Source organism: Arachis hypogaea, chromosome 10 (genome assembly GCF_003086295.3).
Source record: "Arachis hypogaea cultivar Tifrunner chromosome 10, arahy.Tifrunner.gnm2.J5K5, whole genome shotgun sequence".
In the NCBI taxonomy this organism is placed as follows: Eukaryota; Viridiplantae; Streptophyta; class Magnoliopsida; order Fabales; family Fabaceae; genus Arachis; species Arachis hypogaea.
This window is the reverse complement of record NC_092045.1, coordinates 113,411,654-113,434,300: the sequence shown is the minus strand read 5'-3', so window position 1 is coordinate 113,434,300 and position 22,647 is coordinate 113,411,654. Positions and strand designations below refer to the sequence as shown.

The 22,647-nt window shown below is 34.9% G+C and overlaps 2 protein-coding genes across 3 annotated transcripts; both read left to right on the top strand.

Moving 5' to 3' along the window:
• The first annotated feature begins 546 nt into the window (after positions 1-546).
• Positions 547-9,083, top strand: LOC112716758 (AUGMIN subunit 6). Of its 2 annotated transcripts, none has more exons than XM_025768743.3 (13): positions 547-1,041; positions 1,139-1,195; positions 1,290-1,384; positions 1,909-2,059; positions 2,603-2,728; positions 2,832-2,988; positions 3,423-3,483; positions 3,563-3,830; positions 6,011-6,136; positions 6,772-6,930; positions 7,042-7,288; positions 7,658-8,131; positions 8,341-9,083. In XM_025768743.3, the coding sequence occupies exons 1-13, from the start codon at positions 826-828 to the stop codon at positions 8,379-8,381; spliced, it is 2,178 nt and encodes a 725-aa protein (XP_025624528.1). In that variant the 5' UTR covers positions 547-825; the 3' UTR covers positions 8,382-9,083. The 2 variants fall into 2 exon arrangements, with proteins under 2 accessions (XP_025624528.1, XP_025624529.1); XM_025768744.3 differs by having other exon boundaries at positions 8,311-9,083.
• Positions 9,084-11,513: 2,430 nt separating this feature from the next.
• On the top strand, positions 11,514-15,131 carry LOC112716757 (26S proteasome non-ATPase regulatory subunit 11 homolog). The gene is made up of 2 exons (XM_025768742.2): positions 11,514-11,852; positions 13,543-15,131. The coding sequence occupies exon 2, from the start codon at positions 13,564-13,566 to the stop codon at positions 14,830-14,832; it is 1,269 nt and encodes a 422-aa protein (XP_025624527.1). The 5' UTR covers positions 11,514-11,852; positions 13,543-13,563; the 3' UTR covers positions 14,833-15,131.
• Positions 15,132-22,647: the final 7,516 nt, after the last annotated feature.

Genomic DNA, 22,647 nt, shown 5'->3' with positions numbered 1-22,647 from the left:
CATAAACTATTAAAATAGTAACAGCTGAAACATTAAAAAATACACAAAAAATTCTAAATAAAAGATTAACACTAAAAATTCTGGGATAATTGCCTTTAAGTGAAATTGATAGTTAATAATGATTAAATAATAACATAGTTTTCTATTAAATTATCTAAATTTTTTTATTATTAATTTTACATAAAGATAATTATTATATGTGAATCTCAATTATCAAAAAAAAATCTAAAAACAATAAATGGTTTTATAAAAAAATATGCAACAATCAAATAATCTCATTTCAGTTAAGAGAAACTTTGACGTGATGAACATACATTACTTGACGGTTGAACCTTTTGTCGAACGTACCTTTCAGTTCAATAAACTATTTTGTCTTTTTTTTTTTTTAATCTATCAATTTTTTTAAACGTCAGAATTCAGCTAATAATAATAATAAAAAAATATATTGAAAACAAATTTGTAAATTGAAATTCCCAAAACAAACGACACCGCAGCCGGCCGGCATCGACAACAGCTACTTTTTCCAAGCAGTGCTGCTTACCGAATAGCCCCTAATATTTTAGAATTTAAAACCCGCCCCCTACTTTTCAAATTTCGGCACCATTTTGCAATTTTGGACAATTACAAGGACCTCCATTCCCAGAAAATACGAATAAAACAAAATCTGAAGGATAAAAAAATAAAAAAAACTCACAACAACAACAACACACGGAGAGGGAGAGGGAGAGGGAGAGGGAGAACAAGATCAGAGAGAAGAGAGAGAACCAAGAAGAAGAAGAAGAAGAAGAAGAAGAAGCCATAGAAGAAGGTTCTAGAAGAAGGGTGATGACGATGGACAGAGAGAAGGAGAGAGAGATAGAGCTAGAGAGTGCAATGTACACGAACTGCTTGTTGTTGGGTCTGGATCCGGCGATTATCGGAGTTGGAGCATCCAGTTCATCCCCTCGGGTCGGACTCTTCCGCCATTCAAACCCTAAATTGGGGGAACAGCTTCTTTACTTCATCCTCTCCTCCCTTCGTGGCCCAATTCAATCCGCTAAAGTAGTTCATTTCCCTAATTCCCCCAATTTTTTTATTTTTTATTTTTAATTCGCTTCCTGTGATCTCTGACCCGTCTTTGCCCATTTTGATCTCTCAGGATTTTGATAAGGTTTGGCCTATTTTTGATTCCGCGCAATCGCGTGATTTTCGCAAGGTGATATTTTTTTTCTTTCAAGCAACTTTTGTTATGTGTGTTTTGAGTTTGAATGTGAATGGTTTTGAGAATTGCGATGGCAAATGCTTGCTAGGTTGTGCAAGGGATTATCAGTGAGCTTGAGTCGCAGGGCGCGCTTCCTCGGAGCAATTCTAGAGTTTCTTCGCTTGCTACTTGTTGTGGACCTAGGTTGGTACCCAAATAGTCGCACATTGTTGTTGATTCCATATGTTTCTGTTGATTTGTGTTGTGTGTTGTTACTTGTTTTTGATCCCAACATTAGATGAAACCTTGTGGTGGATGCTTTTTTTATAGTTTAAATTTGATCGGGTCAGTGTAAGTGTCAAGTGTGAAATGTAAACTGTTATTTAACAATATACATGGACATTTTACACATTCCTTTAATGGTTAGAAATACATTGTTGGATGAGCCATGCATCAAAATTAAATCTCTTGATGACAAGAGGAGGAAGTTCTTTTGTAGTTAGTGAACCCTGAACATACATCGACTATAGACTATAAGTGAAATCCTTTGGTAAAACTTAAAAATGTTGTTAAGTGACTGGATTCCTTCCTCCCTCACCCGAGCCAAAAAAGATGCCATTACAAAAAGAAAATACGTTGTGATGGACTGAGTTAATTTCATGTAGTGAGAAATTTTTGGGGTTCCTCCGTTCTGGATTCTGTAATGAGATACACACATGTTGATACAGGTTTGTTGAGCTTCTATGGCAACTTTCTTTGCATGCTTTACGAGAGGTTCATAGGCGGACATTTTCAGATGATATATCTTCCAACCCATTGCCTGCACCATTGACTGATGTAGCATTTTCACATGCAGCTACTCTTCTTCCAGTTACAAAGGTATGACAGATTCTAATCATCCATAAGTTCTTTAGGATGATTTGATTTCCATTGTGTATGTGTCTCTTAGTTGAAAGTTGAAACAGTTGTGATGTGTTTCACATGATTATTTGAGAATGAAATGAATTCTCAATTTCATGCTAAACATTTACAGAATGTTCCATGTTGATTCTTTTTTAGATGAGTTTTTAAAAGCCATAAGGCCCCATTTAGTAATACACTAATAGTCCAAGACGCTGAGACAGTAGAGAGACAGAAATTTTTCCCCATGTTTGGGTAGACAAAAAATACAGGGAAATTCTGTTTTGGGACATAGCCATTTATCATGTCTTTGTAATTGTCTCCTTCTCTAGCTAAATTCTTTGATGCATTCCAAAATTATAGTTCTGCGTATATTTTCTGTTTAATTGAATTGTACTCTTCGTTTTGACACTGTTCTTTTTTATGTAATCCATATTATTTTTGGCTTTATTTATTTTCTTTTATGTTCTTATAACATCACATGGTATTGAATAACTCAAGTGAATCTTTTATCTTACTCAGGCAAGAATAGCCCTTGAAAGAAGAAAGTTTCTTAAGAATGCTGAAATGGCTGTACAACGTCAGGCTATGTGGTCAAATTTGGCTCATGAAATGACTGCTGAATTTCGTGGCTTATGTGCTGAAGAGGTATATCAATAACTGAACACTACCTGAAACAATGTACAGATGTTTTTATTTATATTATAACATTTTTTCTTTTAAACTGTTATAATGGAAAATCTGAACTCAGGCTTATTTGCAACAAGAGCTGGAAAAACTGCATGACTTGAGGAATAAGGTGAAGTTGGAAGGAGAACTCTGGGATGATCTTGTATCCAGTTCAAGTCAGAATTCCCATTTGGTTTCAAAAGCTACTCGTCTATGGGAGTCTTTGTTAGCTCGTAAAAGTAAGTGGAGATATTAAGAAGTAGCTTGCTCTTTTCACTTATCTCATGGCTCATGTAATTCTACAACCCCATTTTTATGTTCCTTATGTTTGGACTTTGGAAAAGTAATCAATTGTAAGTTGCTAAGGCTGGGATTTGATTTTTACAATTGTACACCCTTACTGAAAATTTGATTAAGAGTATGTTTTGACTCTTTTCGTATTGCTGTTCAACACACATAATACATTCCACTTGTAGCTGACAAAATTTTCAAAGGTCTTTTACCCCCGATATGTTCATTATTGTTACTGTCAATGGGTATTGTTGACAAACCATTGCTATTGGTTGCCTTTCAATCTAGGGAATTAAGGTTCAAATTGCACGTTTTGTCTCTCAACCACCTGGAATGGTACTTTATATAAATGATATTGAATTTTGTCGATATTTACGAACAGGTCAACATGAAGTTCTTGCATCAGGCCCTATTGAGGACTTGATAGCTCACCGGGAGCATAGGTAAGTTGGATGTAGCTTTTGTTAGCTTTCTGGTATATTTGGGGTAATTTCACTAACATGCTTTTGATATAAATTTCAGGTATCGAATTTCTGGTTCATCTTTGCTTGCAGCAATGGACCAGAGTTCTCAGGCTCCTTATTCAGATGTTCTATCTGGTCAGCCTGGTGATTTTTCTGCAGTGCACATGGATAACAAAGAAGAAAGTGATGGATCTCATTTTAGCAATGAGATATTGACAAGAGCAGAAGACAGGAATGGAAGAGCCCATCAAACTGTTGATGTAGCAGAGGTTATACGTCGATGGACGCATGCATTGCAACGTATTCACAAACAATCTCTTCTTTTGGTAAGTTCTTTACAAGCTTTTCTTCAGAGCTCTTAGTGCCTCTGCTCGTGTAGCCACTTTCATTCATTATTTTCTATTGTTTATGCATTGGTTGCCGGTGATAGAAAAATTAAACACTGTGAAACCATATAATAAGCTTTACCCGAGCTACATTAGTTTCTTTCTTTATTATTTATGTATTATTAATATTGTTTAAAGATATAAAATAAACCTGAAATTTGTGTATCTGTTTCTTTTAAAACTTAAATGGACTTGTCTGTCATATCCTGCCATGTCGGAATCAGAAAAAGTAAGTTTAAATTGAACAAGAATTGATGAGTCATTCATTTGTTGTACGAAATCCTTGTGCTCTTGGTACCAAAATGATGTGTCAGTGCTTTATAGGCTATGAGGGTAGAGGCCTAAAATTTCTAAGGGCATGTTTGCAAGTTCTATTTTTTTGTCAAATTGTTTTATTTATTATTATTTGTGTGTGTGTGTGTGTGCATGTGTGCGTGTGTGAAAGGAGAGGAGAGTAGGATATTTTTCATTACTAGTCCTTCACCTTTATTAAAACTTTAAAGAAATCAATGAACTTATTATGTGTGTGTGTGTTTATATATGCGATCATGCATGTTTGTGTTTGGATGGGTGGGTGTGTGTGTGAAAGGAGAGGAGAACAGGATGTTTTTCATTACTAGTCCTTCACCTTTATTAAAAACTTTAAACAAATTAATGAACTTATTATTTCTAATTTATATATGATAAAACAAAAATTTGAGTGAAATACTTTTATTGAAAGTTTTGACAATTTAGAAGAAAGTGCAGAGAAAAAATAATTTTAGACATAACATTTTCAGAAAACATTAAATTTTGAGTAAAAGTTTTACTGCAACTAAATCTTGTTGTAGTCCAAAATAATGATAAACATTTTACCTGGCTTTCCTAATAAATATGCGTGTCCTTGTTTTGTCCCCGTTAACTTATGATGCTTTAGCTGAACTTTAGGAAAAATCAAAATACAGTGCATGCTGAATTTCTTGGATTCAAAGAGGTTGTGTGTTTCAGTATTTAGGTTTAGATACCCATCAGTATATAGTCATTAGTGAGTAAATGCATGCATAACTCCAAGGACTGATGATTAATGTATAATTCTTAAGACTCCTTCTGTTTTCAATGCCACACACTAATCACATGAATAATACATTAGTCACATTTATCACTTATAACACTTCACCTCAAGCTAAATCTCTCTAAACTTTCACGCTCCCTTATCAAATAGAATATAAAGACACCAATGGTGGCAAGGAATAGGATAGTAGAATAAAATTTCAACATAGACTTCCTCTAAGTTCAATCTATGTTTGAAAAGCCACTAAATGGGGCCATGTGCCTGGGTCATGGGGCCACATTAGAATGCCCTGTAACATGGCTATAGCATCTGGGAATGCTATATGACAGGACCAAAGTTCTTGGGAGTGTCTTGAGGTTTGGGTATGAAGTATACCACTGACTGAAATGTTAAGGAGTTTTCCAGCTGGAAAACATGTCAGAGTTGTTGGTGGCAAAAGTAAACAGTATCTATATGAAAGAGGGCAAAGTAGGAGGTAATTTGAATTCAAGTAGGAGAATGGAAGGAAAATAGAAGGTGTTTGATGGCTGAAATTCTCAATATATACTCAACAATGGAACTTCAATTTTTAGTTAGCAACTCAGCAGCAGAGTAGTTAAAGGATAGGTTGCGAGATACAACTTCTTTAATACATGTTGAATAAGGAGTAGGGTAGACTAATTGCTTAGGTTCAAATTGGTTGAATTCTTGAGTACTATATATAGTCATTAATAAAAGAGTAACTAATTACACACATAGTTTTAAGGACAAATAAATACATAGCTATTCCTGAGGAATGCCACACACTAATTACTTGGCATAAGACATTAACCATGTCATTTCTAACAGTTTGTTTAATAACATTGGAATTGTGCTGATTGTTTGTGGTCAACTCTTGAAAATAAGATAATCTTACCTATGTTGCACTAAATGCTTGGGGATTCACTTTATTGGTTCTATTTTGTTTCTCAAGTCTCTACTACTTGCATGCATATTTTCTCTAACCTTTTTAAGTTGACACTCATAATGCTTAGAATTATCATCTCTATTATATATGGAAACTTCTAACTAACCTTACTATGATTTGTAGGCAAAAGCAAACGATGGAGAGGGTCCAGATATATTGCGGAGTGCACAAGAAGGTGGTTCAAGTGGCCATGCCGAGTCCTTAGCTGCAACCCTTGCAGAGCATCAGCAACACTTGGCTAGCTTTCAGGTAATTCATAAGTCATGCTTATGATCTGCAAGATCCTTTGTAGGCTGAGCTGCTTGAGCGACCTCCAAAGGTGGCTTCATGTTCTTCAAACTGATTCTACAGTGAAGGAGAAATGATGTCCTTATTGGCTTCTCAGTCAACTTGTGTTGATGAGGCTAGAACTTACATTATGCAGAAAATTACATTGTTTTGCTTCTATTTTTACTTAACCTTCTTCCCCTGTTTTAGGAAGAGGGGATATTGTTTTTGAGAGTGGAGGAATAGTTTTGTGTCAGAAATATTTAGCGTACCCTTTATGAGTGATCAAATGCATCTATAAATTTCTGCATCTTTTCCTCTAAGTGTTTGATGGAATCATGGACTGTCTTCTTCAAGATGCAAACAGTCAAATGCTTGATTGCTCTGATGATAGAGAGAGGAAGAAATTTATTGCATTATGCTCTATGAAGAGTTACATCCCTTTTTCCTACTGTGTGCCAGTTCAATGCTTGAAATTGTTGTATATCATTAAAACATGTGTTTGCTCTATGTATGTTCACTTCTTGGAATAGGGTTATTGATTTGTAATTGTTGTTCCTATAGCAAGTATTTTTCTCTTTTTAGTAGGAATTTCACATTGTACTCTCCATTTGTAGGTGCTTATTAACCAACTCAAGGATGTTGCTCCCACAATACAGAAGTCAATATCAGAGTGTACCGAGAAGGTAAACTGCATAGCCTCCAGTCTACCTCAAATGAACAGGCATCATGGTCGGTCAACGTCACCTATTCAAGCACATAATAGTGGGAGGATGGTAATATGATAATATTATTATTATTATTATTATTATTATTATTATTATTATTGTCTTAACAAAGAGATCTTGTTTTACTTCAATGTTTAACATAACGTCTGTGTTATTCAGGACAGTAGCAGTGATGATGTTGTTGAGGTGACTTCAAGACTATCCAATGTTCAGCTTGACAAGGTTTCAGTTAGTCCTCCTACTTTAAAGCTTCCTCAATTATTTAGCTTGACCCCGTCTTCTGGAAAAGCTGGAAATATGCAAAGGCGGCATGCTAATGCTCCTCAACCCAGTCAAACAGAGAATCAATCTGATAGCAAATCTTTGGATCCTCCTTCAAGTAATCAAGTAGCTAGTTCTGGAGAAGGTATGCCGTGTCTTTCTGCTCTATTCCCAAATATTTTTTGAGGATATAAAATCATTCTTTGGCAAATTCCTGATAGCTTCACCTTTACAGAGTGTCTTTGACTTGATATCTGAGTCTTTCTGACTAAGCTTAGGTGTTTGATCCTTGCCTGTTTCATAATTCATATCAATTATATTTCAACACAAAACTTGTGCAATGCCCATTCTTTTCAGTCCAAGGGTCACTTGCATGAGAGGGCATGTTGAGAATACCACTCAACATTGTAGGAGAGTTGGCCTTAAACATGCTGCATTATATTGAAGTGGCATTTCTGTGAGAATTTCATCAGTGTTCATTAATGAAGTGATTGATAATGTCTGTATTTTGTAGATAGTGACAGTTACTACATCCAGAATTTGAAGAGGTCGGTAAGAGAAGCGGCATTGTCTTTGCGGTCATGCAATTCAGAATCTTCGCGAGATAGTCATTCGGATGGAAGTTCTGAGCACTTCTTTGTTCCTCTTTCAGAATCTGGTTTTTCTCACTTAGATGCAGAAAAGAGGGCGGCTTCATTGAGAAGCAAAAGGTTATTTGGAACTCAAATTGAAGATTCCTTGCTTGAGAATCATGTATCTGACGGTCATGGGGAGAGAAAGTTTGATGAATTTCCAGATATGTTTAATGATTTGGAAAGGCTCTCTTCTGATTATGACCATGTAAATAGTTTCCTTTCTACTGGTTCAAATACAACTTCTGATGCACAACGGTCAGTTCTTGACTTTGAGGATGCTCAGGATCAAGTCTTATCTCCCCCTCTGCTAATGGACTCATCACTTTTAGCAGATTCATTTGAAGACTTGTTGGGTATGTTGAGTTTCCTTTCCTAGAATTTGATGATTTCTAAATGTTTTGCTTTTATAAAGTACAATGCATGTTGTCAAAGCGACTACTTTTGACGCATACATTCAGCAATTGAACTAGAATATCAATTTTTTTTTTTTTGGGGGGGGGGTGTTATATTAACACAAAAAATTCCTTGCCAGGCTAATCAGTTTGGGATTCCGTTCTTGCAGCTCCCCTGTCTGAGAATGAAACAGCATTGATGGACCATTAAGACTTTTTTGTGCAGCCGCCAAAATTTAACTGAGGACATCAAATGATTGCCTGTGTGGATTTGCTATTCTTTTGTTGGGATATTTGTCCCCCCACCTTTTATAACACGATGATTGTATGATTTCTGTTCTTATTTGAATGTTTGCTATATCTTATTCTCTTTGCCCTATGATGCCCTACTGCTAGCAGAGAACAGTATTTACCTACCCGTGTTCTTCATCTTGAATGATTTTCTTTGAGATGAAAATGCTAAAATCAGGAAGTGCAAGCTGGGTTTTGAAGGGTGAAGATGTCTTTAACCAAATGAATGCAGTGTGGACTCAAATTTTCCTTGAAGTTTTCATCACCCCTACAAGAGTAAACTGGCATACCAGTGAGGCCTGTTGAAAAAAGGAAAAGAAATTGTGGATATGGTAAATGTATTCTGGGTTTTCTACCACAACTCTATCCCTCTGGTGTGCCATTTTAGTAGAATCGGTTTAAGCATTCGGCATTCGGCATTCGGCATTCGGCAGTTGTGTATCTTATGATTTAGGCCTTGTATCTCATATGATCAGGAATGAAAATTTTACGCTATTTCTACTGTTCTGTATATGATTGCATTGTCTCTTTGCTTCCTCTTCTATTTTTTTAATTATGGATTGTATTTTTTAATACTTAACATGACTAAGTAGTGGAATATGATTCCTTCCCCCGGCTTCAATTTTTTGTCTATCTTACATCTTAACAAGAATTGCAAGATGGGTTAGTTGTCTTGTGGCAGAACATATTGGTGGACTAGGAATTTTACATCTTGAGCTGTTCTTCATCTAGATAAGGCCATTAAAATCAATTTATATTAAGAGCCAATGCAAATATTATCACACAAATGGGTAATTAAGATCTTACAAAGTTACAATTCTATAATGTTACTGCATAATTATTGTTGTATAGTTGTCTTCTTTTTCCTTGCTTTATCATCGAAACTTATTTTCTATTCGGTCTTTTTATAAACTATTACAATTGAATAATTTTCTATTCGGTCTTTTTATAAACTATTACAATTGCATTCAATCTTTTCAGTAATTACAATTTCAACTACTAATTATAATCACAAATTATACACAATATATTCTTATTCATGCTCATCTTCATTTCTTCACCTAGAAAATGTAATCATCATCACTGCTATTTCAACAGCAAACTTTTATAAACATCATTGATCACACATAAGTTATCTAATTCAATGGCACATGTATTTAACTTTTTGCACAATAAATTTAAGCCATTTTTTCTTTGTTAATAATGTCCCATCAGCAATTCTAATGATTTGACAAAAGATTAAAATCAACCAATCATTATTTAATAAAATATTTTAAAAAATTAAAACAAAAATTTTTTATCTATTATTATTTAATTAAAACATCAAGTACTAATTAAATGTAATAAATATACATTAAAAGTGTCATAATAATGATAATTACAAAAAATTTCAGTTACAAATATTCAAATTCTATAACTTATACATATTAAAACTCTTACTATTCTTTATTTCTTAATCTCTTATATTAATTGTCAAAAATTTCTTAAATTTAATATAACATTTTTATATGTTTTTCATTCTCATTCATTCATTTTTTTAATTATTTACAAAAAAAATGCAAGAGGTAGGAAATTAGAATTCTAAGGATTAATGAATGCAAAACACATTACTTTAAAGAATGGTAGGAAATTAAAAAAAGATTTTAAGTAAAGATTAAAAAATATCAATTTATGTCCCAAACATCTAAAAAATGAAAATAACATTAATATATGCAACATATAAATAGAATGCAAACAAATAAAAAAATAAAAAAATATTTTTTTATAAACAAATTGATTATATAAAATAAAATATAATTGATGATAAGACACAGTATTTATATGACATGATTGTTGAAATAATAAATAAAAATGACATTACTTTATCGTAAAAATATGATTTTTTTTAAACTAATATGCATATATATATATATATATATATATATATATATATATATATATATATATATATATATATGGTATCATATATCGTAGTAATTTTAAAGCTCGTATATTTCACTTTTACATCACATAAATTGTAAATATTTGTGTAAATAATGACTCAAATTTACAACTTTTTTATTTAATTTTGGTAATTACTCATATTTTCAGCAAAAGTTTTAATACATGCAAAAAGTTTGTGGTACTCTATCCCTGCAGCATAAAAAACATGTCACTATATTAAGGAACATAAATTGTTTCACTATATTGAAAAATGATAAATAAACAATAACTTGTTCTAATTATGGAATTGTTTTTTTGTGACTAATTAAGGAATTGTTTATTTCATCTAACAATTGACTGAATTTAAAGTATTTCAACAAATATTTTTATTTATTGTATTTATTTTAAGAGCTTATTTGGGTAAATTTTTAAGAAAATATCTTTTTTCGAATTATCTTTTTTTTTTTAAATCTTATGGAGAAGTAAAAGTAATTTTATGTTTGGATGTCTCATGCAAAAAGATCTTTTTATCTATCAATTACGTTTGGGTATAACAATATAAAAATACTTTTTTGTTTATTTATTATATGAAAAATATCTTATTTTTAAGAAAAAAAATCTTTTAAAAAAAGAAGTAAATTATAACTTCTCCAAAAAGATGTTTTTTTTTTATTTTTCTAGTACTTTTACTTTTACTACTAGAAATTTACCAAACACACTAAAAAAAAAATTCATTAAAAAAGATATTTTTTAACAAAATAATGGCGTTCAAATAAGCACTAAGTAAAATGTATTATTTTAAGTAAATATTTTTTTTTATGATATGCTATGCAAAATTATTAAGACAAATTATTTGGAAAATGTTAGAGATAAAATACTTTTAGTGAAAAAAATGAAAAGTTAGTTAATGTTAGTTCAAATACAAAATAAAATGCAAAGAAAAAGTATTAAATAACTAAATATTGTCTTAATTATTATTTTTCAATTTATTATTTTTATTTATTTTAATTTTTTTTTGGTAACAAAACAATGCAAAAATACTAAAGATAAAATATAAACTAAACACAATCATACAAATAATACAATTTTCTATAGGCCCAATATATATTTTGAACCGATGTACACCATTACTTTGTGAAGTAAATTCCTAAGTTTTGGTGTGTACCTTGGCAAAATGGACGTTGACCTTGTTTGACTATTTAATTTAGTTTCGCCTAAGTTATAAATCCGAACCCTACCGACTTCACTCGTCCGTCATCCCCCTCCCTCCTCTGTTTCTCTGCATCGGAGATGCAGCTGTCGCCAACTTTCCTCGAGCTCCATCACAACAGTGCTGTTCTTCGTGCTCTTCACCGCTCTTCTCTGTCTCAGGTTGTTGCCTTTCATTATTGCTCCGTCCGTTCCGTTTCTTAGCTTCTGTCTACGGTCGTCCGAGATCCGCAAGAACACCCACGTCACCGACCCCAAGGTTGCATTTTTTCCCTGTTATTTTTATTGCGAAATTTCATGAAGCTATTTATTCATTTGTATTTCTTGTTAGAACTTAGAACTAATTAGTAGTTTCGTTTGTCCTTATTTCTGGATTTTAGGGAAATTCGTTTTTTTTTTTTTTTCATAATTTTGGGATTTTTCATGTTTCCACTACTTGAGCGTTTAATTAGATACTCTTGTATAGTACTGGTTATTGGCTTCATTTGATTATACTTAAGAATTTAGAATGGCTGTGAAATAGAAACGCAAATTTAGTGCCACACGCAGAATTGTTTGTCTAAATCGTAAGGATGAATGTTACATTTCTTGTACTTAGTGGTTCTGAATTTTCTTTTATTTATTTATTTGTGATTACTGTCATAATTGTTAAAACTGCTTCTGAAATTGTGCGTTGGTGTTGTTTCTTGTTGCTGTGCTATTGTTGCTGCTCTTGTTGCATATTTTCTTTCTACATGTTGATTATGCTGCTGATTTTGTTCCAATTTTTTTGGCAACTCTATGTCACTCGTGTATTGACGAAGGATCCAGAGTTAGATGCGCATGAAAGGCAACTCTATGTCACTCGTATTTTTTGAACAAATAGATTGTGTATTATTCACATTTAGAGAAAAAGAGAAGATATCTTTGTTTGTCATATACCATGGGCCTTTTATAGTATGGTTTAGGGTGTTTGCAATCAGTGAGGTGTGCTTCCATTGCAGAATTGCTTAGCAGCTTTAGTCTGGCATCAGTATGGTGTTTCATGATCATTTTACCAGTATGTCTACTGGATTGATAACAGCTGATTATTTTACATTGTAGCCATCTTGATGTTAATAAGCTGGTCTTATAAGTATAGCAGTAATAAAAACTTCTTCCTAATTATTCATCCATATTCGATAAAAACAAGAATAGACTCCAGGGAAAATCACTGTAGAATGGAATCTGTAAGAATGGCTGATTTTTCCAATATGACAACTTCTCTTGTACAGTCTTCATCTCTTGTGAATTTAAATTTTCTGATAAAGATTTTTATTTTTTTATTTTATTAGTGCAAATGACACCAATCTTTTCATATTTTACAAAGTACGGACAATATTATTACCTAAATTTCAGGAGAGGTCAATGTATGGTTTTAGAAATATAGGAGAGTTGGGTTTTATTTTATCAAACCTTGAGGGGGTGAATCATGAGTGTAATTTGACCTTGTTTTTGTGATGATACTTTATATTGCATTTGGTTAAACTTTATGATAATTTGAAAAACTGCCATTAGCTGAACCCACCTGTTTTGAAGAAATTTTGGCTGTTCTTATTTGAAAACTTGTCTTGTAATGTCACAATGATGTCTGCCTTGTCAATTGCCACGCTTTAGGTATGGTGGTTCTTTATAGTCTGATTTGTGGCCGATAATGCTGTATGGCATAATACCATGGACCATACTGACTAAAAAGTTATATATTTCACTGCTGTAACCAATTTAATTTATAGAATGGAAAATTTAACCAAACAAGTCATGCAAGGCTCAGACAGGTAGCTTATATAAATCTTAAAAATTATTGAAACCCATTCAATTTGCAACTACTTGCTTTTTCACTCAATCACAAATTAAATATGATAGTAAAGCAAAAGTAGATGCAACTTTTGCTTCTTACTCCGATCACTCAAGTTATAAATGTTTTCATGCAGGATCTTGTCCAAACCGGAGCCATGGCTTCATCTCATCTTGCTGCAACAACTGAGTCACTTGCTCTTGCAATGGAGGCCAAAAACCCATCTGAAGCAATCTCCATTCTTTACCGTGTACTCGAGGATCCTTCTTCTTCATCCGAAGCTTTGCGTATGAAAGAGCAGGCCATCACAAACCTTACTGACCTTCTAAGACAAGAGAATAGGGGGGAGGATCTGCGCAGCCTTCTCACACAACTGAGGCCCTTTTTCTCCTTGATCCCTAAGGCAAAAACTGCAAAGATTGTCAGGGGAATAATTGACGCAGTTGCTAAAATTCCAGGGACATCTGCTCTTCAAATTGCACTCTGCAAAGAAATGGTGCAATGGACTCGTGCTGAGAAGCGTACGTTCTTGAGGCAGAGAGTTGAGGCAAGGCTTGCAGCACTTCTGATGGAAACTAAGGAGTTTTCAGAAGCTTTGACTTTACTCTCCAGCTTGGTCAAAGAGGTTAGAAGATTAGATGACAAGCTTCTACTTGTAGACATAGACTTGCTGGAAAGCAAGCTACACTTCTCATTAAGGAACCTTCCAAAGGCAAAAGCTGCACTCACAGCAGCAAGAACAGCTGCAAATGCTATTTATGTGCCGCCGGCACAGCAAGGTGCCATAGATCTGCAGAGTGGAATACTGCATGCTGAGGAGAAGGATTATAAAACTGCATATAGTTATTTCTTTGAAGCCTTTGAATCCTTCAATGCACTTGAAGATCCAAAGGCTGTTTTCAGCCTGAAATACATGTTGTTATGTAAGATCATGGTGAATCAAGCTGACGACGTTGGTGGAATCATATCCTCTAAAGCTGGTTTGCAATATGTCGGCCCTGACTTGGATGCAATGAAAGCTGTTGCAGATGCTCATTCTAAGCGCTCCCTGAAGTTATTCGAGATTACTCTGCGAGACTACAAGGTGCAGTTGGAGGAAGACCCAATCGTCCATAGGCACTTGCAATCCCTGTATGATACCCTTCTCGAGCAGAATCTTTGCAGGTTGATCGAGCCATTCTCAAGAGTTGAGATTGCACACATTGCGGAGCTCATTGAACTACCTATTGATCACGTGGAGCGGAAGTTGTCCCAGATGATATTGGACAAGAAGTTCGCTGGGACATTAGATCAAGGTGCCGGATGCCTCATCATATTTGATGACCCCAAGACAGATGCCATATATCCTGCAACTTTGGAAACCATTTCCAATATTGGGAAAGTTGTGGATAGTCTTTATGTTAGATCGGCCAAGATCATGACATGAGCTTTCCTGTTTTTCAACACAATACTTGTTGCTATTAACTTACTGATGCCTAGCTTATGAATTGTTTTGCATTTTGAATTTGTCCAACCCAAAATTGTGGTAAGCCTTTCTTCACAAGGTATAATTATGTCGTAGCAGGACAGCTTGATTTGCTCGGTCGCAGTAGGTGAAATGTGACTAAATTGATGCAATGATGTGCATTGATTTGGCAATCAGGTTTGCGTTTTTCTTTTCCCCTCTTTTGTGGCAATATTGTAGACCCAAGATTATTATTCTCCAAGGACTCTAGTATTTGCATATTCAGTTGTTTCACTTTCACCCACTATCAAAATGTGGTAATTTCGAGTAACACAATAATGAGCAGTTATCAAAATGTGGTAATTTCGAGTAACACAATAATGAGCAGTTTGATCTTACTAGATGAGGTTGGTTACATGGATCAAATGATCCAAACTTTTTATCACATGTTATGTCTACTATGAGATCATTCACACATAAATCTTGTTTGATCACTTCATGTGGAGGATTTTATTTTAAAAGCGTGTTTGGCAAGTTGCGTGGTGCCATAAAGATTTTTTTTATTTTAGAAAAATTTGAAAAAAAGAATATTGTTAATTTGTTATCAAGTTAATTAAAATAAAAATTATAATTTGATGTCTAATTAACTAAAAAAATAATTAATAAAATTCATAAGACAAAAAAATAATAATAAAAAAAGAGTATTGTTAATTTGACTTGTTTGCCACACTTGTTTGGAGTTTTTTTGTTTACAGGCACAATGTGTCTTTTGTGCTTGTAACTTGTATCCGAAAGGGGTCATCGTGCAATTTAGAAAAAATTGATAAATTAATTGAATTATGTAAAATATTGAAATTAGATCCTCCTTCCTCCCTTTCCTTTTTTTTGGGTGGGAGAGAAGTTGGAAGTTGGACAGATATTAAGTTATATGAATAGGAGTGTATATGGGATTGGGTGAAATTGAATTTGTCTTAACTAAGTTTTGGTCCTAAATGTTTATCGATTTAATTTTTAGACTTTAATCCGATCTTAAACTCGATGAAACCTCCTCACTTTTGAGGTATGGTTAGTGTTCAGATCTTGACCCAAAATATAAAGTCAGGTTCAACAAGGACAAAATACCCACCCAAAAAGGGTGGCCTCTACCATTAACCCGACCTCTTTAAAGAGGTCGGACACGACGATAAGGAGCAGTTTCATTTATCCAAATAAGTAACTGCCTCTTCAAATATCTTCTACAATCTCTATCTCCACTAAACGATAGATTCTAACAAACTCCTAAAATAAAGGGACTACTCCAAAATGTGGTTATTAACTCTATTATAAATACACTGACACTCCTCAGGTATATTCACATTCTATTCTACTAAAACTCTGCCTAAAGTCCTTGCTAGCATAAGCATTGGAGTCTCTTGCAGCTACTACTCCCTCCTCCTCTTCTTCACGAGGAACTCGGATGGCAGCACATCGGCACCGAAACAAGTCGGATGCTGCCTCAGAAGGAGTGAGCCTTAGAAGGAGTGAGCCTCAGGCTTAAGCCCAAATCAACGTTTCAGATAACCCTCGGAACATTGGCGCCATTGCCGAGGAACGAAGATTCAACCATTGATAATGGCGGATGGCCAATACGAAGACGTCACACGGCATCTGAGTCAGAACCAGAGCCCACCGTGATGACCTCACATTTGCAATACCCCCCCTCGGGAGAGAACTCATATTCCTCACGGAGAAGGAACATCTAGAAACCCTCATCCTTGGCGAATCCAATCAGAGATCCACCCGCTCGAGAATGAGGAACTTCCCCATCCAACAGAGATACTAGGCTTAGTCCACAGGCACAGTGGACAATTAGAGCAACTCGAGCTGGAAGCTAAACGACATCGGAAGGATGAACAAGAACTGCGAAGGGAGGTACGGTGGCAAAAAGAGTTGGAAGAAAAGCTCTTACAATTAGAAGCTGACCTCAGAAAACAGAGCAATCGAGCAGATCGGGAAGAAAGCCCTTTGGGAGGAGAAGATCCGTTTGTTGAAGAGATTATGCGAGCCACGATCCCAAGAAATTTTAAAACTCCCGACGTAGATCTCTATGACAGAACAACCGACTCGAGGTACCAACTTAACAATTTCAAAAGTCGGATGTACCTAGCCTATGCCTCCGACACTACCCGTTGCAAAGCCTTCCCGACAATTCTGACCAAAGCCACGATGAAATGGTTTGATAATTTAGCCCCTAGGTCGGTAACTGGTTTTGATGACCTGGCAAGGAAGTTTCTCACTAGATTATCAATTCAGAAGGACAAGGTAAAACATGCCCCGAGTTTGCTAGGAGTTAAACAAGAAGTCGGGGAGACACTTCGAGATTACATGGAAGGATTCAACAAAGCATGCTTGGAGATTCAAAACCTACCTACTGAAGCAGTGATAATGAGATTAGTTAATGGCCTTAAAGAGGGTCCGTTCTCTCAATCCATATTCGAGCAACACCCGGCTTCATTGTACGAAGTACAAGAACAGACAGAAAAATACATCAACATGAAAGGAAATTCTCGACTTTGAGAGCCTCTCCCAATATCCAACCTACCCTACCCACCTCGGAAAAAGGAGAAAGAAACTACGAAAAAAAAGGAGTATAACTCGAAAAAACCTAGAAGGTATCATAATTACACCCCACTCCGAGTTTCTCTTGTAGACATTTACAGGGAGATATGTCGCACCAAGAAGTTTCCACCTCCTCGCCTAATGGGTGCAGATTTCAAAAACCATAAACTAATCGGCAAGTACACCAGGTTGTACCAAGTAATACTTCAGGTGAGTGAGGGTCGATCCTACAAGGATTGATGGATTAAGCAACAATGTTTGAGTGATTTACTTAGTCAGACAAACAAAAAGGAGTGTTTTGAGTTCAAATTGCATTAAACAGTAATTAGAGAAACTAAGAAAGCAAACAGTAAATTAGTTGTGAGAATTATATGAGAAAATAGTTAAGGGTTTGGAGATGTTCAGATTTTAGGATTAACAATTCTTATTAGCAACTTTGATTATGTAAAGATTCAATTCATAGCAAACTTTAAGTGATTATATTTCAATTTCTTGGTAATTTAATCCTCCTCTAACTCAATCAATTGTCAATTCCTTGGTCACTTGATCTAATTAGAGGGTTTAGGTTCAAATCCTAGTTTATAAATCACATAAAACCCTAATAGTCCAAAGATGATATGAATATATGTCACGTATCGCATTAAGTTCAGATAGTTAGAGAGTTATGAGAATTCAGTTTCAAGATGTTATTAAGGTGAGATAACTTTTCCAAGATTCAACAAGAATTCAAGTTAGAAAAGTGTTATTTTTCAATATACTCTAATCAGTAGGATGAAGAATGGAACAGATTCTTGAATGTAAATCAATGCATTAATCAGAAGTACAAAACAATAATTATTAATCCATCAAAATAAACAGAGCTCCTAACCTTAATAATGGAGATTTAGTTGCTCATTGTGTGAAAAAATCCTAGCAAAAAAAAGTGTAAAGTGCGAAAGAAGAGAAGAAGAAGATTAAGTCAGAATATCTTCTCCTTTTATATCTAATCCTAATAAATGTAAGATACGATTTCAAAAACCTAAAAAATATATTTTCTTAATTAAAAAGTAAATAAGAATCAAATTAAATAATTGGGATTTGGTGTAATTCATGTGGGATCCTCTCTCGTCCAGTAAACTGGCGCCAAACTTGGGCTGACTGAAGTTTGGCGCCATGTCCATTGTAACATTGCCATATTCCCACGCTTCCGGCGCCGAATGCTGGGATGTGGCGTTTGGAGCCATCATGGCAGCATCCAATTGTGGCTTTGTTGTGATCTTGGCACCAAACTTGAGCTGGATCAAGTTTGGCGCGCACTATTGCTGAGTCCAATTGTGAGTTTCTTGTGATCTTGGTGCCAAATTTGAATCCTCAAGTTTGGCGCCACCTTCTGCATGTAAATAGTTCCTTTTCTTCTTTCTAAACTCTGTCAGATATGCCCGAATGCTACCCGAAATCAATCAAATTGCAAACAACGCAAAGTAGTATTCATGGTGGCTTAAAACACCTAAATACTGATTTAATTCAACAAATTCAATTGCAAATTCGCTAAGAAAAGATAAGAAAGATGCTCACGCATCACAACACCAAATTTGAATTGTTACTTGTTCTCAAGAAACTGAAAACAATATAGACCTGAGATGTGAATTTGCATGAGTTGAGGTTTTCCATTAAGCTCCAGTCTCTTTTCTATGTGGGGTTAATAACACTGTGACCAAAATTAGTTATGGCATCTCACTATCCTTTGAAGCTCAGGAATGTTAGCGAATTCATCATAGTTCTCTAAATTCCTGTTCATCATGCATCAACATCCTTTGATCCCAATTCAATTATGTACTATTCATATCATGCATTCAAAGTCACAGATAAACACCACCACATCTAAGTAAATAAGACTACTCTTAGATCTAAACTTAATTTCTCATGCAATATATCACTTTTCTTTTTCTTTTTCTTTTCAAGCTCAGTGAGCGGTACATGAGACATCTTTTTAAATTAAAAACAAACAACCAAAATAAACTAAAACCTAAGAAACTGAAAATACTAGAGATTATGCAACAGATAAAGCAAAACAATAGAAAATAGGAATATAACAGAATTGAAACGGAAGAAAAATAGGAAGTGAAAAAGGAACTAAACCACCTCAGTCATCATGGTGGGTGCCTCTCTCCTTAGGCTATGGTCCGTATGGTCCTCTCAGTCGTCCAAAATCTGGCCTCAGCTGAAAAAGCTCATGGTACTGAGTCTTTTGCTCCGCCACAATCTGATGGAGAAGGACGTCGTGACTATGCTGTTTCATCCTCATCTGCTCAAGAGAGGAAGTGAGCTGTTGCCAATACTCCTGAGGTGGAAAGTAATGGCCTTGAGGTGCGGGAGGCTGGTTCTACTGAGTCTTCTCCTCGACCTGTTCTCTTCTCTGGACTCTTTGATACTCTCTCACATACTCCATGATTTTCTTGGTGATTGGTCTTTCAACCGAAATAGAAAAATCATTCTCCACCTACGCTTTAGAGGCGTCACAGAGACGATAAATAAGGTGTGGGAATCCCAGTCTGGCATGTGAAGAGGGGTTGGATGCTATGTTGTATATTTGGTGTGTGATGAGCGGATAATTTATACGCTTTTTGGGGGTATTTTCATATAGTTTTTAATAGGATTTAACTACTTTTTAGTATACTTTTATTAGTTTTTATGCAAAAATCACATTTCTGGACTTTACTATGAGTTTTTGTATTTTTTTGTGATTTCAGGTATTTTCTTGCTGAAATTAAGGGACCTGAGCAAAAATCTAATTCAGAGGCTGAAAAAGGACTGCAGATGCTGTTGGATTCTGACCTTCCTGCACTCGAAATGGATTTTCTGGAGCTAAAGAAACCCAATTGGCGCGATTTCAATTGCGTTGGAAAGTAGACATCTAGGGCTTTCCAGTAATATATAATAGTCCATACTTTGCCCGAGTTTTTACGACGTAAACTGGCGTTCAAACACCAACTTCCTGCCCTACTCTGAAGTTAAACGCCAGAAACGGACTACAAACCAGAGTTAAATGCCACAAACAGGCTGCAACCTGGCGTTTAACTCCAAGAGAAGTCTCTACACGTGTAAAGCCCAATGCTCAGCCCAAGCACACATCAAGTGGGCCCCAAAAGTGGATTTTTGCACTATCTGCACTTAGTTACTTATTTTCTGTAACCCTAGCTACTATTTTAGTATAAAAACAACTTTTAGAGACTTACTAAGTACCTCATGACATTTTCAAGTTTTACATTGTATCTCTACGGCATGAGTCTCTAAACTCAATGATTGGGGGTGAGGAGCTATGCTGTGTCTCGATGGATTAATACAATTACTTATGTTTTCTATTCAATCACGCTTGTTTCTGTTCTAAGATACTCGCTCGTACTTAACCATGATGAATGTGATGATCCATGACACTCATCACCATTCTCAACCTATGAACGCGTGCCTGACAACCACTTCTGTTCTACCTTAGATTGAGTGTGTATCTCTTTGATTCTTGGTCCACGTGTTTGATTGCATCTCCTGACAACAGAGCATTCGAATCCGTGAGATCAGAGTCTTCGTGGTATAGGCTAGAATTATTGGCGGCCATTCCTGAGATCCAGAAAGTCTAAACCTTGTCTGTGGTATTCCGAGTAGGATATGAGATGGGATGACTGTGACGAGCTTCAAACTCACGAATGCTAGGCGTAGTGACAGACGCAAAAGGATCAATGGATCCTATTCCAACATGAGTGAGAACCGACAGATGATTAGCCGTGCGGTGACAGTGCATTTAGACCATTTTCACTGAGAGGACGGATGGTAGCCATTGACAACGGTGATCCACTAACATACAGCTTGCCATGGAAGGAGCCTTGCGTGCGTGAAGAAGAAGACAGTAGGAAAGCAGAGATTCGGAAGACAGAGCATCTCCAAATCCTCAATCTGTTCTCTATTACTGCATAACAAGTACTTATTTTATGTTATTTACTCTTCATAAACCCAATAATTTTTATTACTAATTTCCTGACTAAGAGTTACAAAATAACCATAGCTTGCTTCAAGCCCGACAATCTCCGTGGGATCGACCCTTACTCACGTAAGGTATTACTTGGACGACCCAGTGCACTTGCTGGTTAGTGGTACGAGTTGTGAAAAGTGTGATTTACAATTTCGTGCACCAAGTTTTTGGCGCCGTTGCCGGGGATTGTTCGAGTTTGGACAACTGACGGTTTATTTTGTTGCTTAGATTAGGAAATTTTTTTCTTTTTGGTTTAGAGTCTTCTATTTTTGTTTTTGGTTAAAAATATTTTAAATCCTTATTTTCTTTTTCAATTTTTTTTCGAAAATTTTTTTATAAACTAATAATTGAGTTTTTCTGTTTGAGTTTAGTTTCATATTTTAAGTTTGGTGTCCTTTGTGTTTCTGTTTTCTTAAAAATTTTTCAAAAGTTGTTCTTAGCGTTCATCGTGATATTCAAAGTTTTCCTGTTTGTTTCTTTTGTTTTGATCTAAAAATTTAAGTTTGGTGTCATTATTACTGTTTTTCTATTTCTTCATTAAATTCAAAACTATATTTTCTCTTTATTTTAACTAATTTTTGAATTTTCCTTTAAAAACTCAGATTTCTATTTTAAAACTTTCTATTCTATCTTATCTTAGTTTTGAAATTTCAAAATTCAAAATCTTTTTCAAAAATCATATCCAAAGTTTTTCAAATCTTCTTAATTAAGTAATTATTTTCGTTTTCAAAGTTATTTTTTTGGTTTTTGAAATTTACATTTTAATTTCTAATTATTTTATTTTATCTTATTATTTCTATTTATCTTAATAATTCGGTTTGTTCTACTTAAATAAAATAAAAACAAAAAATTATATTTTGTTTACAATTCACATCAATTCCATTTTATCCATCATGGACCCAAATGGAAATGAACAGTCCAGAAGGACTCTGGGGTCATATGCTAACCCCATTACTGCTGCATATGGGAGTAGCATCTTTGTACCTCCCATCAAAGCAAGCAGTTTTGAGCTAAATCTTCAGCTCTTTTTCATGGTGCAGCAAAATTGTCAGTATTCCAGTCTTCCACAAGAAGAACCTACTGAGTTTCTGGTGCAGTTCTTGCAAATTGCTGACACAGTGTGTGACAAGGAGGTAGATCAGGACGTATACAGGCTGTTACTGTTTCCATTTGCTGTAAAAGATCAAGCTAAGAGG

Bases quoted from the DNA above. Each gene is read 5' to 3' on its own strand.
- LOC112716757 (XM_025768742.2), top strand. From the start codon at position 13,564: ATGGCTTCATCTCATCTTGCTGCAACAACTGAGTCACTTGCTCTTGCA.
- LOC112716758 (XM_025768743.3), top strand. From the start codon at position 826: ATGACGATGGACAGAGAGAAGGAGAGAGAGATAGAGCTAGAGAGTGCA. The intron at 1,042-1,138 runs GTAGTTCATTTC...TTGATCTCTCAG, and splicing joins GCCCAATTCAATCCGCTAAA to GATTTTGATAAGGTTTGGCC. The intron at 7,289-7,657 runs GTATGCCGTGTC...TGTATTTTGTAG, and splicing joins AGTAGCTAGTTCTGGAGAAG to ATAGTGACAGTTACTACATC.